Raw genomic sequence first — 16,240 nt, 5'->3', positions numbered from 1 at the left:
GGGCAGCGGGGAGGGTCGGGGGGTGGGGTCGGCGCAGCCTCTATCTAAGCGGGGATCCGCACGTGGGTCCGCTCAGGTGCTCCGGGGCCGCGGTGCTGCCGCAATGTCGGCCGGGCAGGACCCACGGCTCGCTTTCATGGAGAGCTTGGTCACGGTGTTGCTGCGCATCTCGACGGACAAGTGGGGCAAGTTTGTGAGCAGCGAGGAGGTCACGACCATGCTGGACAAGTTCTTCAAACAGCAGGATGCGCTGGAGGTGGTGTTGGGGCTGAACCCCTCCGGGCAGCTCCTGCCCACTACGGGCTTCCCATCTGCCCTAAAGAGCAAGGGCATCTACTTTGTGAAGAAGAAGGGGGAGAACATCACCCAGGAGAACTGCCAGAGCGGTCTGCTGGTGGGAGACATTGGCCCCTCGCCTGTGGAGCAGCTCATCGCCGTGCTGCTAGAGGTGGGTTGCCCGCACAGGCACAGGTGGGGCGAGTGGGATGAGCTGAGCTGCCTGGGCACAGTGCTGTGCCGGGATGCCTGGTGCAGGCTGCTAAAGCCAAAATTCCAGGTGATCTCCAAAAGAAACTGAAATTTATAGAAAAAACTTGCCCCAGGCAGTGGCCCTGACCTTTCGGCGACTCCTGTGCTAGGCTGAATGAGCCCCACCAGGACAAGAGCTGGAGGAAGGTCACCAGCCCAGTTTTCTCCTGGGCCCAACTAGATCACTTCCTCCCTGTGGTTTTAGAAACTCATTGTAATGTCCCCTCCCCCCTGCCCCACATCTGGGAAATTTCCGAGTGGATTTCTCTCAAACTTCCCACGAATATTCCCACTGCCAGCCCAGAGTACCCAAAAGTTGCATTGGCCCCAGGAGCCCCCATGATTCCCCTGCAGTGCTGGGGGCTTTTGCCTGTGTTCCAGCCCCTGACCCCGCTGGGTGCTCTCACTGTGCCACTCCCAACACTTCCCAGCCCATGAGAGCTGGAAACCCAGACCAAGGGGACTCCTGGTCACACTGATGACAGAAATATCAGGAAAACCCATTGGTGGCCGCTGGAGCTGTGGCTGGGCGGAGACTGTGCTGTGATGGGCAGCGAGAAGGGACACTGAGACGGGCAGCATGACCGCCCACTGCCCTGAGCACAGGAGTGCCTGAAAGAGCACCCAACCCAGCCTTATCCTCCAGGTCGTGTCCCCCGTGCTCCTGAGTGAGGAGCAGGGGCTCGGCTGGCCCAGGATGGTGGTGGAGGATGTTGTGCAACAGACCCACCAGCTGCAGAACAAGATGTTTATGATGGGCGGGAAGATCCAGGGGAAGCCGCTGCTCCCACTGCCTGAGCACCTGATCAGCTGGGACGACTCCGGCGCCGCCTTGGACTGGTGGGTGCTGCTGGCACCACTTGGTGCCAGAAAAGGCAAAGAGGGGCCCAGGCAGCACAAGTTCCTCAGGGAGGAGGAACTGGGACACTGGCTTAGTCCCTGCACACCCCTGGGCACAGCCACCCCTGCAGCAGAGAAGGTTTGAGGGGCCCATGCCAGGCCTCTGCACAAGCAGGCACGAGGGGCTCCCCCGGCTGTTTGGGGTTCCCCTGGGGCAGTTTATGGCTCCTCTGGGGCATAACCTGTCTGCCTTTCAGCCTGGTGGGGCCTGCAGACGGTCCAGTGCTGCACTCCATCGAGACCGTCATCGTCGAGTGGTCCCAGCAGATTGAAGAGATCTTGAGCCAGGACTCAGCACGGCTGCTGCTGGAGGGAGTGCACCCCCTGCCCAGGGTCGAGTTTGAGTTCTGGCAGACGAGGATGACCAACCTGCAGTGTATCAATGACCAGGTACTGCCTCACCCGCAGTGGACTCCCCGTGCTGAGCCCCCCGTGCTGAGCCCCCTATGCTGAGCCTGCCACCTCTCCTGTACCAGCTGCTCTCGCCCCAAGTGACAGTGCTGGCCAAGACGCTGGAGAAGGCCAACAGCTGCTATTGGCCATCATTGCAGAACATGTTCAGGGCCGTCAATGCTGGTGAGGCCCCCCAGTTCCGTGTTGGAGGGGTGGGGACCCTGTTCCTCAGTGTTCGGCTGGATGTGGTGGTGACGTGGTGGTGGCTGCCTCTGACAGGGTGTCCCCATCCTGACCCAGAGTTTCCTCCCTGTCCCAGGCCTGGAGGAAGCCAAAGATGTCAGCCTCCATCTGCAACCGCTGCAGGTGCTGCTGGAGGAGGTGGAACAAGCGGATTATTCCCAGGTAAGTAATGTGGCAAAATAACCAGGCACAGCCTGGCTGCCTCATCTGGGTGGCGACGCAGAGCCCCAGAGGCTGCAGGGGGGGCACATGCCCCCAGCTCTGCCACGTCCCCACACTGATGGGGCTCTGCTCCCACAGCTGCAGCCCTTTGTGCCCAAGGTGCTATGCACTGTCTGCCTGCTCCGGGTTCACTGCCAGCTCTACCACTCACCCGCCCACGTAGCCCGTGTCCTGCAGGAGATCTGCAACCTCCTCATCACCATGGTACAGCCCCAGCACCAACCCACATCCCCTCCAGCTGCCCCACTGGGACAGGTGTGGGGAGTCCAGCTGCGGTGACACAGAGACACCCCAGACAAGGGAACAGCAGAGGCCCTTGTAGGGCTGGGTGGGTCTGGGGCAGGCACGGGCTGCAGGTGGCAACCAGCAAGGCCATGGGGATGAAGGGGACAGGAGGAGCCTTCCCACCTTCCTGACAATAGTCCCTGCCTGCATCTGTCTGTCCCAGACCCAGAAGTTCCTGAGCCCTGAGGACGTGCTGAAGGGGCTGCAAGGAGAACCCCAGGAGACCCTGGAGGGAATCAAACTGAGCATCTCCACAATAGAGAAGTTCTTCCAGTCCTACAGCACTTACTGCTCCAACCTGATGCCCACGTTGTTCCCGGTGAGTGTAGGGACAGTGTGCAGGCACCTGGCCCCCTCCACACCGGCCCCACTGACTGACAGACCCTTTCCCCTCCCAGGAGGAGCCACAGCTGTGGGAGTTCCCCCCCACCCGTACCTTCAGGAGGATGGACGCCTTCTTACACAGGCTCAAGACCATCGAGGTGACAGCACAGCATTTTGGGGCACAGTGCCAGCTGCAGCTGGGCCTTCCCTGCCATGGGGATCCTGGGGTGGTCCCTGAGAGCAGCACCAGGTGGGCTGGGACCGCTGATGCAATGGGACATTGCTGGGAGCATTGTGGCACCATTCCCAGCACAGCCCTCCTGGCCCTGAGCCCCCAGGACAGGATGGCCACCCCCCAGCCAGGCCAGGGAGCATCCCTGGGAGAATGCTCCTCAGGAATGGTGCATGGGCAGGATGCAGCCCTGTGCCAGTGCTGCAGCTCCTGCACCTGCAGCCTGGGACAGGGGGAGCCAAGTGAAATGGGGGTTTGTGCTTGCCAGGAGCTGTTCCAGGCAGCCATTGACTTCCTGAAGCTGGAGAAGACAGTTCTGGGAGGGGTGCGAGGAAACTTCCTTGGAAACTGGGTGTTGCGGATCTCTGAAGAGGTCTGTGAAGTCACCAAGAGTTTTGCTGATTGCAAATATGATCCTTTGGATCCCAGTGAAGAGGTGAGCAGATGCTGGGATGGAAATGTAATGGATGCTGGGATGGAGGTGTAAACATTTGCTAAGTGAGAAGAAAAAAATCTCTTGCCCGAACACACTGCAGAGCAGCCCATGGGACTGTCCCACAGCAGCAGAGGGCTGGCTCTGGGGCAGGTCATGAGCCTCTGGGCCCTCCAAGTTTAGCAAACATTTCAGGAAGGATTTGGGAAGGAGGCACAGGGGCTGTGCCAGTTTAAATCATTTCGCTCTTGCTGGCAGCAATGGAACAGAGACTTTGCAGAGTTCCAGAAGAAGGTTCAGGATGCAAACAGGCAGCTGGCTGCTATCTTCTGCCGGGGCTTTGATGACTGCAACAACCTGTCAGCCGCCGTGAAGGTACCTGTACCCCAGCTTGGCAACCTGGCACCTGCAGGGACCGGGAGTCACCGGGATCCCAGGGGTGCTCCAGGGCACAGGAACCAGCACCTCTCTCTCCCACAGCTGGTGCGCATGTTTGCCTCCGTGCTGGAGCGACCCTTGGTCAGAGCTGAGGCTTCCCCCTGCTACATGGCCCTGCTGGCAATGTTTGATGCTGAGCTGGAGAGTGTGAAGGTGCTGTACGACACCCAGGCCGTGTTCCGGCCACCCCCCGGGGGAGCCCCACCCATCCACAAGAACCTGCCACCGGTGGCCGGGCAGATGAAGTGGGCTCTGGAGCTGCAGCAGCGGCTGGAGGGGCCACGCAGGGACCTGCTGGCCATCGACCACCCGTACGTGCGGGTCCCCTGTCACCTCATGGGGACGTGGGGCAGCAGCCGGGCAGGATCCAGCCTGGCCTGGGTCCCCTCCCATGTCCTGCTGCAGCAGCTGCTGCTTTATTGTGCCCCTGACAGTGCCATGGTGGGTGCTGAGGCTGAGCTGGTGTCTGGGAAGTATGAGGAAATGATGGGGCTGCTGCAAGGTTACGGCAAGAGGGTCTACAAGGAGTGGGCGTGTGGAGCCGGCAAGGAATGCCACTTCAGCCTGGAGCAGCCCTTGCTCCGGAGGGACCCCGACTCTGCCCTCCTCAGTGTGAACTTCAGCAAAGAGGTTGGTGCTGGCACGGGGAACACCAGCAATCCCTCACCCCAGTGTGAATCCTGCAGTCTCAGGGGCTGCCTGAGGTGTGGTGGGTTTTGCCAACAAACCCTTTCCTGGCGGTGGTGTCTCACAGCTCATTGCTGTCCTGCGGGAGGTGAAGTACCTGAAAATCCAGCAGCAGCAGGACATCCCGGAGAATGCCGAGCACCTCTTTGCCCAAAATGAGACTTTCCAAAAGCTTGGGGACAACCTGTCGCTCATCGTGGGCTGGTACAATGAGGCAGGTTCTGAAAGAGAGTCTACCCTGCTGCTTTTCCATGCCCTGAGCCCCAGCCAGGCTGAGAGGGGCTGGGGGATTGGGGTACCACAGACACATCACTGGCACCTCAGGTCCCTGCCCATCCTGTGGGTAGGCCAAGCTGTGGCTGCTGCCATCCTCCTCCTGCCCCCCAGTTCTGTGTTGGAGGGGTGGGGACCCTGTTCCTCAGTGTTGGGCTGGAGCAGGGTCCCTGCTCCACCTGGGCACTCACCTGTGGCTGTGTTGGCCCCAGGTGAAGCAGCGGCTGCTGCCGGTGGAGCAGCCACTGGTGACAGGGGAGCTGGAGGCCCTGGACGGCCGCCTGGCCAGCGCTGAGCAGTCCCTGTTCTGGAACCATGAAGGTACCAACCCCCACCTCGGCCATCCAAGGCTGGGGATCCTCTCTGCATTTGGGGGGTCCCCAACACCCTCTGGCCTCCTGCACCCCTGGAGGTGTCTGCACAACCTGTTCACGTGTGCATTTTTCTCCCAGGTGTCATGGAATACGTCCAGGAGATAAGGGACACCCTGCAAGACCTGCAGAGACGGGTCCAGAGAGCAAAGCTGAACCTGAATAACATCACCCAGCTGATGGAGGTAACATTTGATAGTGCTCCACAAGCATCTTTCTGGGACACATCCAGCTGGGATTTTCCTTTCCCTGGCTCAGCAGAGCAGCCCCATTCTCTCCTCCTTGCAGGACTGCTCGGCCACTCCCTTGTTTAGAAGGAAGGACCACAAGACAGCTCCATTCTTGGACCTGGATGGGAGAGAAAACGCCTTAACTGAGCGCCGCACTGCCATCGAGAACACAGGCATGAGGATCCAGGGGATGGTGGAGGTGAGGCCCATGGGATGGAGTGTTGGATGGGCCCACAGGGGCCACAAGGAAGGCTTTGCCTGCAGTGCTAGGAGCCAGTGCCTTTGCTGGATGTTCACTGACAAACACTCGCTGGTTTTCCCATGGCAGGAGAATGCAACTCTGTTTAAGGCTGACAGGTCCTCGCAGATATGGCTGAAGTATGTGGGACACATAGACAGAATCGTGTTGGATGGGCTCTGCAGATTTGTCCAGAAATCCCTACAGATGCTGCTCAGCAACATGAACCCTGATGTAGGTCCCAGTGTGCCTGCAGCAGGCGTGGTGGGCTTGGGGTGTCCCACCGCTCACTGTCAGTTTGCTGAGTGGCCAAATGTGCCTGTCGCAGTGCTCCCCAGCAGGGCTGGTGTCCCCCGTTGTCCCCGTCACTTGCAGGGCTGGGGGCCGTGGGACATGAAGCCCCATGCCAGGCACTGCCCCTTTTCAGGCCGAGGTGTTCCCGTTGTTCGAGGTGCAGATGGAGCTGTGCGAGGGCCGGGTGCGGTACCAGCCTTCCCTGGAGGTGGGGGCTGGCGACAGCTTCTTGACGCTGATGGAGGGGCTGCTCGGGGACACCGAGGCAGCAGTGGCCTCCATGCCACGGCTCCTGGAGGGGGCAGTCAGCTATAAGGTGAGTCCATGGCCGGCGGCAGCAACTCCCGGCTCGGTGGGAGGTGGGTGAGGAGCCCGGTGCCCCCAGCTGGTCCCCAAGCTCTGCCCGTCCCTCCAGACCGCAGTGGAGGAGCAGCCAGATCTTGGGAGGATGCGGGACAAGGTGGTGTCACTGGTGGTCAGCACGATGGCAGAGGGCGAGGAGTTCAGCGCCAGCTTTGAGGAGCACTCCCACCTGTGGCAGGAGACCCCTGAGGAGTTCCTGCAGCGCTTCCTTACCTTGGGCAGTGCCCCCAGGCCTGAAGAGACGCAGCCAGAGCCACAGCCAGAAGAGCCTGCGACATCTGGGATCCCATCCCTCCAGCTCTTTAAGCAGGAGGTGTGGGATGAGTTCCTGGGGATGTGCTGGGTGCCTGGGTTGCCCTGAAGGACATGAAGTGTCCAGGGAGGTGGCAGCCGTGGGCTGTGACCTGTTCTTGTCCTCAGATTGATGCACTCGAGGCGCTGCACGAAGAGGTGTTGGGTTTTGCCGACACCACAGTGTTTGGGGGGTGGCTGCAGAGCGACTGTCGCCTCTTCAAGAAAGCACTGCTGGACGCCATCAAGGGCCAAAGCCTGGTGCTCCGGCAGTACCTCTCCCACCACGTCACCTCCAGGTAAGGGCCTGGTGAGCCCTGGCCTGGGGACGTGGCACTCCCATTGACCTGAGCTCAGCTGGGCTGTGGCACAGGCACCTCAGGGCAGGGCTGACTGCAGGGGACAGAGTTGTGGAGGTGCAGGTGAAGGTTCCAGGCACCATCAGGGCCGAGTCCATGGGGTGCCATGCCCTGGCCCTGCAGGGTGAGCCCTGAGCCCCATCAGGGATGCCTGGTGAGTGCCATTGTCCTCCCAGTCTCCAGGAGCTGGAGGATTTCATCAAAGAGTCTAATGCCGGCTTGAGTAAACCTCTGGAGGAGGGAGACTATGATGGGCTGGTGGAAGTGATGGGACATCTGGCAAGGGTCAGGGAGAGGCAGGCAGTGACCGACTGCATGTTTGAGCCCCTGAAGGAAACAGTTGACCTACTCCAGACTTACGGGGATGAGATGCCGGAGCAGATCCACCTGCAACTTAAAGTAGGCTGCTCGGGGTGCGGGGAGATGGGCAGAGGCTCCCCGGGGCCAGACTGGTGACCCCACACGGTGCCCACTGCAGAACCTGCCTGGGCGCTGGGACAACAACAAGAGGCTCTGCCTGCGAGTCGCGGACAGCGCGGCGCCCCTGCAAGCCAGCGAGGCTGCCATCCTCCGCGGGAAGTGCCAGGAGTTCGAGGTGCCTGCCTGGGGGCTGGGGGCACATGGGCAGCTCTTCAGCAGCTTCGGGAAGACCCTGCTGCTCTTCCCGACTGCCGGGTCCCGACTGTCCCCCTGAGCCCCATCCTCCCACACAGGTCCAGCAGCACGCTTTCCGGGAGACTTTCCAGGGAAAAGCCCCTTTTTCATACACGGACCCGAACCCCTACAAGTCACTGAACAGGGTAAGAAAGGGGAAGAGGACACCAGTGCCACTAGTGTCCCCCCTGGCACTGCATGGCCGTCCCTGGCATTGGGTGCTGGGGTGGGGCAGTTGCTCTGGTTTTGGCTCCAGCTCCCAACCCGACAGGGAGGATCTGGCCCTGCAGCAGGGATGGAGCCACCACTGGAGTAGGAGACGTGTCCCTGGCACACAATCTCTGGCTGAAACCTTCTCCTTTTCTCCATCCAGCAACAGAAGAACATCTTGGCCATGGAGAGGGACATGGCAGACCTGGCCTCCTCAGCTGGGCTGTTTGAGGTGCCAGTCCCAGAGTACAAACAGCTCAAAGCGTGTCGCAAGGAGCTGCGCCTGCTGAAGGAGCTCTGGGACATGGTCAGCCTGGTACGTGCCACGGTCGGGGAGCCAGGACACAATGGACAACACTACCTTCAGGCAAGGGCTGGACAGCAGGCTGCTCTTGGCTGGCACGGGCACCTGGCACATGCACCAGGCACAGCATGGGCACCCTGCGCCAGCCAGGCATTGCCAGCCAAAGATACAGAGCTGTTGTAGCTCTTAGAGAGCTCATCGCTGTCAGAGGGAGGATGAGACAGGTGTGGGGGGCTGCACACCCCAGCACAGCTGCACGGTGTGTGCACCTGTGGGGCATGGGGGCACTGGGTATGCTGCTCTTCATTCTGGGCAGGAATGCTTCTGCTAATCACATGTCTGTGAAAATGTATCCGGGGTCCAGGTGAACATGAGCATTGACACCTGGAAGACGACCAGGTGGAATGAGCTCAACGTTGAGGATATGGATATTGAGTGCAAGAAATTTGCTAAAGACATCCGGAGCTTGGATAAGGAGGTGAAGAGCTGGGACGCATTCATAGGGCTGGACAGCAACATGAAGAACATGATCACGTCTCTGCGCGCTGTGAGCGAGCTGCAGAACCCAGCCATCAGGGACCGCCACTGGCAGGAGCTTGTGCAGGCAACTAAGGTGCTCCCAAGTCTTCCCACCCATCCCTGGCTCCAGCCCCTGGCCCAAGAGGCTCCTGAGATCCGCACCCAGCAAGGGAAGGGTGCCATCGGGTTTAAATCTGGCCACGTGCAAATATTCGTGTAGGGTCTCCAAACACAGGTGTTAATGAGCTCATGTGGGTGAGCTGCTGGATTGCCTCTCCCCAGAGGGGAGTCTGTGGCCCGACCATGCCGGTTCCTCTCCAGGTGGACTTCACCATGTCTGAGGACACCACCCTCGCGGATCTGCTGCAGCTGAACCTGCACAAGTTCGAGGAGGAGGTTCGCGGCATCGTGGACAAAGCCACGAAGGAGGCAGGGATGGAGAAGGTAAACAGGGCTCGGCTCCTCCCCTGCTTTGCTGAGAGCCCTGTGCCAATGCGGCTCTGTGGCTGATGAGTGCTTGTGTTCCGGCTCTTGGGACTGGAGTCCACAGGCAGCAGGGAGCTCGTGGAGCCGCTGCCTGGAGCAGGTGTTCCTCTGCCACGCTGCCTTCCCGCAGGGGCTGGACTCAGCACCGTGGTGCCCAGCTCATCCTCCTGCCCTGACTGCAGGTGCTGAATACCCTGGATACTACCTGGGCAGCAATGCAGTTCGAGTACGAGCCCCACAGCAGGACTGGACTCCCACTGCTCAAGGCAGATGAGTTGCTCATCGAGACACTGGAGGACAACCAAGTGCAGCTGCAGAATGTGTTAGCCTCCAAGTACCGAGCCTTCTTCCTCCAGGAGGCACAAGACTGGCAGCAGAAGCTGTCAACAGCTGACGCCGTTATCAGCACCTGGTTTGAGGTGCAGAGGAAGTGGGGTCACCTGGAGACAATATTCATTGCCTCTGAAGACACCCGCAACCAACTGCCAGAGGAGTCAAAGAAGTTTGATACCATCGACCAAGATTTCCGAGTGCGAATCCCATTCCCACTCCACATTCACCCCATGGCTCGCTGCCGCTTCGGGTGGACTGAAGTGTTTTTCCTCTTCAGGAGCTAATGGCTGATGCAGAAAAAACTCCCAATGTGGTCGAATGCACCAACAAACCCAGGCTGCTCGACCGGCTGGAAGCGCTGCAGGACAGGTAAGGGTTCAGTCATCCCAGTGGAGCATTTGAGGGGGCCAGAGGAAGGGGTTGATTCCCCCAAAGTAGCACTGACAAGGACTGAGCAAAGGGTAAAACCCATATGTAGGGTTGACAGCAGGTTTTTCCATTTTCTTCCAGGCTGGAGGTCTGTGAGAAGGCCTTGGCTGAATACCTCGAGACCAAAAGACTGGCTTTTCCCCGGTTCTACTTTGTCTCCTCTGCGGATCTGCTGGATATTTTATCAAAGGGGACCGAGCCCCTTGAGGTATAGGTTGTGTGTGAGCACAGGGGTGAGTCCTCTGCCTCTTCCCTGCTAACCAGTTTGAGCAGTTTTAGAACATTTTTCACCCTAACGGGTAGAACACCATCCCTGATCCCCCTTCCCGGGGGTGCAGTGCCTAGGGAGCACCCGGAGGTAGATCCAAGTGCAGATCACACCTCCATGCGTGACGGGGCTCCTGATGGTGGCTGTGCCTCTGCTCTCAGGTGTCCCGGCACCTGACGAAGCTGTTCGACAGTGTGGCCAAGCTGAACTTCCAGCTGAGCTCGGACAAGAAGCCCCTGAAGGTGGCCCAGGGGATGTTCAGCCGGGACGGGGAGTACGTGCCCTTCGACGCAGACTGTGACCTGTCCGGCCAGGTCAGCTGAGCTTTGCGGAGCCTCCACTTGCTGGGATGGGGGGGCAGGTTGAGGATGGGGATGAGCCTTTTGCTGGTTGTGCACTAACAGCTTGGCAGGAGTTTAAAAATGTAATCACAAAGCTTTTTGGCCAAAAACCCCAGAAATGGGACCTGCCTTAGAGGTGCAGAACAGCGCAGTCTTGTGAACCTGCGCAGCCTCACAGCCCCTTGGGGGTTACAAGATGGTTTCCCCTCTGCTGTTCACCCTCAGACCACCCTCCATCACCTCCTATGGGATGTGCCCTGCAGGGCCAGCACCGGGATCTCTCCTGCAGCTTGTTGCACAGGGAGAGGTTTGAGCAGCCTGAGGGGACACAGGCTGGGAGCCGCTCGCTCAGCTCTGCTGGATGTGACTCCTCAGGTTGAGATTTGGCTGAACCGGGTGCTGGAGCGCATGCGCTCGACGCTGCGGCAGCTCATCCCCCGGGCCCTGGTCACCTACGAGGCGAAGCCGCGGGAGCAGTGGGTGTTCGACTACCCGGCACAGGTGGGTGCTGCTGCGTGGGGCCAGGCTGAGCCAGGCTCTGAGAGGAAGAGGAGGAGACAGAGATCCCTGGGAGCTGCAGGCACCTGCCCTGAGCCATAGTGCGGGCAATGTGTTCCCCTCTATGGCCGTGTTGTCCTTGTGGTTTGCTGCAGGTCGCCCTGACGTGCACCCAGATCTCATGGACCTCAGAGGTTGGTGTTGCCTTTTCAAGTCTGCAGAAAGGCTACGAGAATGCCCTGAAGGACTATAACAAAAAGCAGGTTGGCATCATCTGGACCTGACCTGGAGCTGGCCCAAGCCCCTCTGCCAGGCTGGGAGTCACCAGGAGGTGGGAAAACGAGGGCATCGTCTCTATGTGCATCATTTCTTTGCTTCCCCAGATTGCTCGGCTGAATGCCCTCATTTCTCTGCTCCTTGGGAACCTGAGTGCTGGAGACAGGATGAAGATCATGACAATCTGTACCATTGATGTCCACTCCAGGGACGTTGTGGCCAAAATGATCCAAACGAAGGTATTTGGTACAAGAGGGTATTTTTACTGCACTGTCTCTCAGCACTTCTGAGCACAGACTTCCTGTCACTGTTACTTTTGGGCTGGGCACTGCGGTTGGCAGGTGTGGGCTGGGCTGAGCCACGAGGAGTGATGGCACTGCCCCAGCATGGCACTGGAACCCTTTTGCACACTCTCCTTGTGTTGGGAGGCAGTGAATGGTCCCAAAGCACGAATGGGAAGCTTGCTGTCCCAGTGGGCTGGGGTGGGCAGCACCGGTGCTCACCTGCCTTCCACAGCTGGCTGCTCTGCAGGTGGAGAGCGACCAGGCATTCGCCTGGCAGTCCCAGCTCCGGCACCGCTGGGACGAGGGGAAGAAGCACTGCTACGCCAACATCTGCGACGCTCAGCTCCAGTACGCCTACGAGTACCTGGGGAACACCCCCCGGCTGGTCATCACCCCCCTGACGGACAGGTTGGGACTCGGCTCCCCACACTTGCTGCTGCCTGCGGCTCTGTGGCCGTGCCACACCACTGGCCCTGCTCAGCCCCAGTGTCCTCCCTTCACAGGTGCTACATCACCCTGACACAGTCCCTCCACCTCTATATGGGCGGGGCCCCCGCAGGCCCTGCGGGCACTGGGAAGACTGAGACCACCAAGGACCTGGGCCGGGCGGTGGGCATGATGGTCTACGTGTTCAACTGCTCTGAGCAGATGGACTACAAGGTAGGGCACGGGGCAACAGGATGGTGACACCGAGGTGAGAACCATGGGATATCCAAGACAAGGGGGGCCCTGGTTTGGTCTCTGGGAGCACGGGGGAGCCCAGGGGCATGGGGCCATATCACTGTGGGGCATTTCCTTAGGGAAGGGCAGAATCCATAAAGCACGAGCAGCTCTCAGCACTCGAGCTTTGTCACCAAACCCCCCACTGCAGCTGCCATGCAGGATCATGGCACCTGAGCCCCATCCTGATGCTCTGTTTCTCTTCAGTCCTGTGGGAACATCTACAAGGGACTGGCTCAGACAGGCGCCTGGGGCTGCTTTGACGAGTTCAATCGCATTTTGGTGGAGGTCCTGTCTGTCATCGCGGTGCAGGTGCGCACTGTTCCCACAACCTTGTGGCACTGGGTGCCAAAGAGACTTCCCAGCTCACATCCTGGGTGCTGTCCCAGCTAAACGTGACTCATGGGACAACTTGCTGCCGTTCTCTCCACTGTATCCTGTTTGCACACAGGGTGGTGGGTGGAAGCAGAGCAGTGCTGGCGATTTGGGCACAGTTGAACCACACAGCCCAACTGTGTCCTGTCCCAATAACCTGTCACCCCCCAGCTCTGCCTTTACCCGGGACAGGGAGTTGGGGTGACTGGGAAGGAGCTGGTTTTAGGTCAGCTCTCCTGCTGTTGTGGCTTCAGTAAGAACTCAGTGTTATTCCTGGCACAGACAAATCCCAGGGTCGCTTTGAGGGGTGGTGAAGGTGAGCCAGAGCATGGGACAGGGAGCTGGGAGCTGCCAGCACTAACACCTCTGCTCACCTGACAGGTGAAATGTATTCAAGATGCAATCCGTGCCAAGAAGAAAACATTCAACTTCCTTGGAGAGATTATCTCCCTGGTCCCGTCGGTTGGGCTGTTCATCACCATGAACCCTGGCTACGCCGGGCGCACAGAGCTGCCTGAGAATCTAAAGGCTCTGTTCAGGTGGGTGGGTGTCATCACAGCACTTACCTGTGTGGTGGCACTCATGAGTCACATCCATTGCGTGTCCTAAGCTGAGGGTGTTTGTGTGCAATAGTGGCCCTGGCATCAGGGAGTCCTTGGCACCAAGGGACAGCCCTGTCACTCCCCAGAGGTGGCCAGGCTGGGCAAGCTGGGCTGCTCAGCTGGGAAAGAGGATGCTCAGGGGGTCTAATTGCCACCCAGCTAAAAATCCAATTGACAATAAGACATAAAGGCAGTGGAGTGCTGGAAGGGGAGGTGCAGGGTTGCTGTGGGATCCTTGTCCTTGGAGGAACTCAAATGGTGAGTGCAGAAGGGCCGGGTGCCCTGATCCAGCGGGGACATGAGCCCCCAGCAGTGTAACTGCAGCAGGGAAGGATTTGTACTGGAAACTCAAGGGCAAACCCTGCGGGCTATGGGAGGGCAAAGACATGGTGTGCAGCCCTGCCAACCTCTGTGCTCCTCTGCAGACCCTGTGCCATGGTGGTCCCTGATTTTGAACTGATCTGTGAAATCATGCTTGTGGCAGAGGGGTTTCTCGATGCCAGGCTGCTGGCAAGAAAGTTCATCACTCTGTACACACTCTGCAAAGAGCTGTTGTCGAAACAGGTAATTAACAATATCACACAGGATAGAGGAAAGAGTCCATTTGAACTTCAGACCTGAAACACTGTAGTGGGATTGCTGGTGGTGATGCGTGGGGTGATGTTCTACACAGCTCAGGTCTATGGCAGGACAAGTTCCACTTCCATCTGGTGCATCATATGGTATCTTTCTGCCTTAGGGAAGGAATCAAGAAGGCCAAAAGTAGAATAACATGGAATTAGAATTATTAGAATTAGAATTATTAGAATTAGAATTATTAGAATTAGAATTATTAGAATTAGAATTATTAGAATTAGAATTATTAGAATTAGAATTATTAGAATTAGAATTATTAGAATTAGAATTATTAGAATTAGAATTACTAGAATTAGAATTACTAGAATTAGAATTACTAGAATTAGAATTTGAATTAGAATTGAGCCAGTTAAGGTGAGAGCTTCTAGATATTATCCATCTTAGCAGAGATGTTTCACACCTAAAACATGTCTCCAAGAAGGAAGATTCCCATTCCTCATGTGACTGATGAAGGCTTCTCCTGTAAACAAGCTCAGTTTAGGTCCCCCAGTTGGGCTGGACCACACACCGTGTGGGTAACCTGTCTGTGGGGCAATAGACAGAGTGTTCCTCTGTGGTGCTGTTTGAAGCTGTTATCATTCACCAAAATGAAATGGTAATTCTTTGCTGCCTGTCACAGGACCACTACGACTGGGGGCTGCGAGCCATCAAGTCCGTGCTGGTGGTGGCGGGCTCCTTGAAGAGGGGGGACCCTGGCTGTGCCGAGGACCAGGTTCTGATGAGAGCTTTACGAGACTTCAACATCCCCAAGATCGTGACAGATGACTTGCCTGTGTTCATGGGGCTGATTGGAGACCTGTTCCCAGCACTGGACGTCCCCAGGAAGAGGGACCTCAACTTTGAGAAGGTGCAAGCCCAGGCACAGCACCAGCACTGGAGACGTCTCAGCCCTGGCAGGGTTCAGAGGCTGATGGTCCATTCAGCACTTCTGGAAGTGGCCAGCTCGTCTCCAGGGTCTTGCCAAAGCTGCCAGTGGTCAGCACCTGCTCTCCCTCCCAGGTCATCCGTGAGTCCGTGCTGGAGCTGAAGCTGCAGGCAGAGGAGAACTTCGTGCTGAAGGTGGTGCAGCTGGAGGAGCTGCTGCAAGTGCGACATTCTGTCTTCGTCGTCGGCAACGCCGGCTGCGGCAAGTCCCAGGTAGCAGCCAAACCATCCTGAGGACATGGGACCCGAGCATATCCCATGGCCTCCCACAGCTCTTGGTGAGGGCATGACCACAGGCCACAGCCAGCCATGCAGACCCTGGCGCCGCCAGAACAGCATTTGGGTGGGGGACTGCAGTGCAGCCATGACCACGCCTGGCCCTCCAGCACTGCCTGTGCCAGACTGAGCCCATGGAGCTGAGCGGGTTTGGGATGCACAGCTCAGGGGCTGCTCAGGACACCCATGAGTGGAGCAGGGACAATGCAGGGAGCAGGCAGAGGCACGCGCTCACAATGCTGTGGATGCTGGGGTACCAGCAGGATGACAGGACAGTGCTGGCTGGTGGGGTCAGGGCTCCCACAACAGCCCAGCCAGGAGCTGGCTCTGCAGAGGGAGGTCAGGTGCATTCCCAGCAGCAGCCCATGTGGGAGCAGGACTCCGTGCCCTCTGCTGCGGGCAGATGCTGCCGAAGGCCGTGGACACCCCGGTGGGAGCAGCACCCGCAGCTGCACCATCCCCTCCCCACAGGTGCTGAAGTCACTCAACAAAACGTACCAAAAGCTGCAGCGGAGGCCAGTCACCGTGGACCTCGACCCCAAGGCCGTGACCTGCAATGAGCTGTTTGGGGTCATCCATCCGGCCACGCGGGAGTGGAAGGATGGTGAGACACCAATGCTGTGAGCTTTGTTTACAGGATGTGAGATGGAAAGGGAAGACCTTTGCTTGGGGCTCTTTCCTGGAGTGGGAGGGAGAAGGAATGTCTTTCATGGGAGCACCAGTCCTGTGTGTCTCCCAGCAAACATCCGTGCATGGAGAGGACCAACCCATGTCTCTCTGTGGAGCAGGTCTGTTCTCCACAGCGATGCGTGATCTGGCCAACATCACACATGACGGGCCCAAGTGGATCATCCTCGATGGAGACATTGATCCCATGTGGATCGAGTCCCTGAACACAGTCATGGATGACAATAAGGTTGGTGCCATCACACTCCAGGGGCTTTGCTTGCTCGTTAACTCAGGAGGATCAGCTCTGGGCATCCCTCACAACGAGCCACTTC

The 16,240-nt window shown here is 58.5% G+C and overlaps 1 protein-coding gene across 1 annotated transcript in view; it reads left to right on the top strand.

Annotated features, from left to right (window-relative positions):
- The window catches only part of DNAH17 (dynein axonemal heavy chain 17), a 33,514-nt gene that overhangs the window by 349 nt on the left and 16,925 nt on the right, over window positions 1-16,240 (top strand). Inside the window, exons 2-43 of the mRNA XM_027716757.2 lie at window positions 77-448; window positions 1,175-1,368; window positions 1,626-1,818; window positions 1,905-2,004; window positions 2,141-2,226; window positions 2,365-2,490; window positions 2,735-2,890; window positions 2,970-3,053; window positions 3,396-3,563; window positions 3,819-3,935; window positions 4,041-4,309; window positions 4,433-4,628; window positions 4,753-4,899; window positions 5,171-5,279; window positions 5,411-5,514; window positions 5,618-5,758; window positions 5,888-6,031; window positions 6,225-6,407; window positions 6,507-6,767; window positions 6,875-7,044; window positions 7,281-7,503; window positions 7,583-7,699; window positions 7,818-7,904; window positions 8,132-8,284; window positions 8,637-8,885; window positions 9,113-9,235; window positions 9,460-9,807; window positions 9,888-9,979; window positions 10,121-10,247; window positions 10,469-10,621; window positions 11,024-11,149; window positions 11,302-11,409; window positions 11,530-11,661; window positions 11,954-12,114; window positions 12,210-12,366; window positions 12,634-12,738; window positions 13,183-13,340; window positions 13,829-13,967; window positions 14,659-14,886; window positions 15,039-15,176; window positions 15,711-15,843; window positions 16,028-16,155. Of these exons, the coding sequence (XP_027572558.1) occupies window positions 104-448; window positions 1,175-1,368; window positions 1,626-1,818; window positions 1,905-2,004; window positions 2,141-2,226; window positions 2,365-2,490; window positions 2,735-2,890; window positions 2,970-3,053; window positions 3,396-3,563; window positions 3,819-3,935; window positions 4,041-4,309; window positions 4,433-4,628; window positions 4,753-4,899; window positions 5,171-5,279; window positions 5,411-5,514; window positions 5,618-5,758; window positions 5,888-6,031; window positions 6,225-6,407; window positions 6,507-6,767; window positions 6,875-7,044; window positions 7,281-7,503; window positions 7,583-7,699; window positions 7,818-7,904; window positions 8,132-8,284; window positions 8,637-8,885; window positions 9,113-9,235; window positions 9,460-9,807; window positions 9,888-9,979; window positions 10,121-10,247; window positions 10,469-10,621; window positions 11,024-11,149; window positions 11,302-11,409; window positions 11,530-11,661; window positions 11,954-12,114; window positions 12,210-12,366; window positions 12,634-12,738; window positions 13,183-13,340; window positions 13,829-13,967; window positions 14,659-14,886; window positions 15,039-15,176; window positions 15,711-15,843; window positions 16,028-16,155 (6,678 nt within the window). The 5' untranslated portion in view covers window positions 77-103. The remainder of the gene's footprint in view (window positions 1-76; window positions 449-1,174; window positions 1,369-1,625; window positions 1,819-1,904; window positions 2,005-2,140; window positions 2,227-2,364; window positions 2,491-2,734; window positions 2,891-2,969; window positions 3,054-3,395; window positions 3,564-3,818; window positions 3,936-4,040; window positions 4,310-4,432; window positions 4,629-4,752; window positions 4,900-5,170; window positions 5,280-5,410; window positions 5,515-5,617; window positions 5,759-5,887; window positions 6,032-6,224; window positions 6,408-6,506; window positions 6,768-6,874; window positions 7,045-7,280; window positions 7,504-7,582; window positions 7,700-7,817; window positions 7,905-8,131; window positions 8,285-8,636; window positions 8,886-9,112; window positions 9,236-9,459; window positions 9,808-9,887; window positions 9,980-10,120; window positions 10,248-10,468; window positions 10,622-11,023; window positions 11,150-11,301; window positions 11,410-11,529; window positions 11,662-11,953; window positions 12,115-12,209; window positions 12,367-12,633; window positions 12,739-13,182; window positions 13,341-13,828; window positions 13,968-14,658; window positions 14,887-15,038; window positions 15,177-15,710; window positions 15,844-16,027; window positions 16,156-16,240) is intronic.

This window comes from Pipra filicauda, unplaced genomic scaffold (genome assembly GCF_003945595.2).
Source record: "Pipra filicauda isolate LSUMZ 115617 unplaced genomic scaffold, ASM394559v2 scaffold80_size11013439_pilon, whole genome shotgun sequence".
In the NCBI taxonomy this organism is placed as follows: domain Eukaryota; kingdom Metazoa; phylum Chordata; class Aves; order Passeriformes; family Pipridae; genus Pipra; species Pipra filicauda.
The sequence above is the reverse complement of the archived record's forward strand: the minus strand, read 5'-3'. Positions and strand labels throughout refer to the sequence as shown.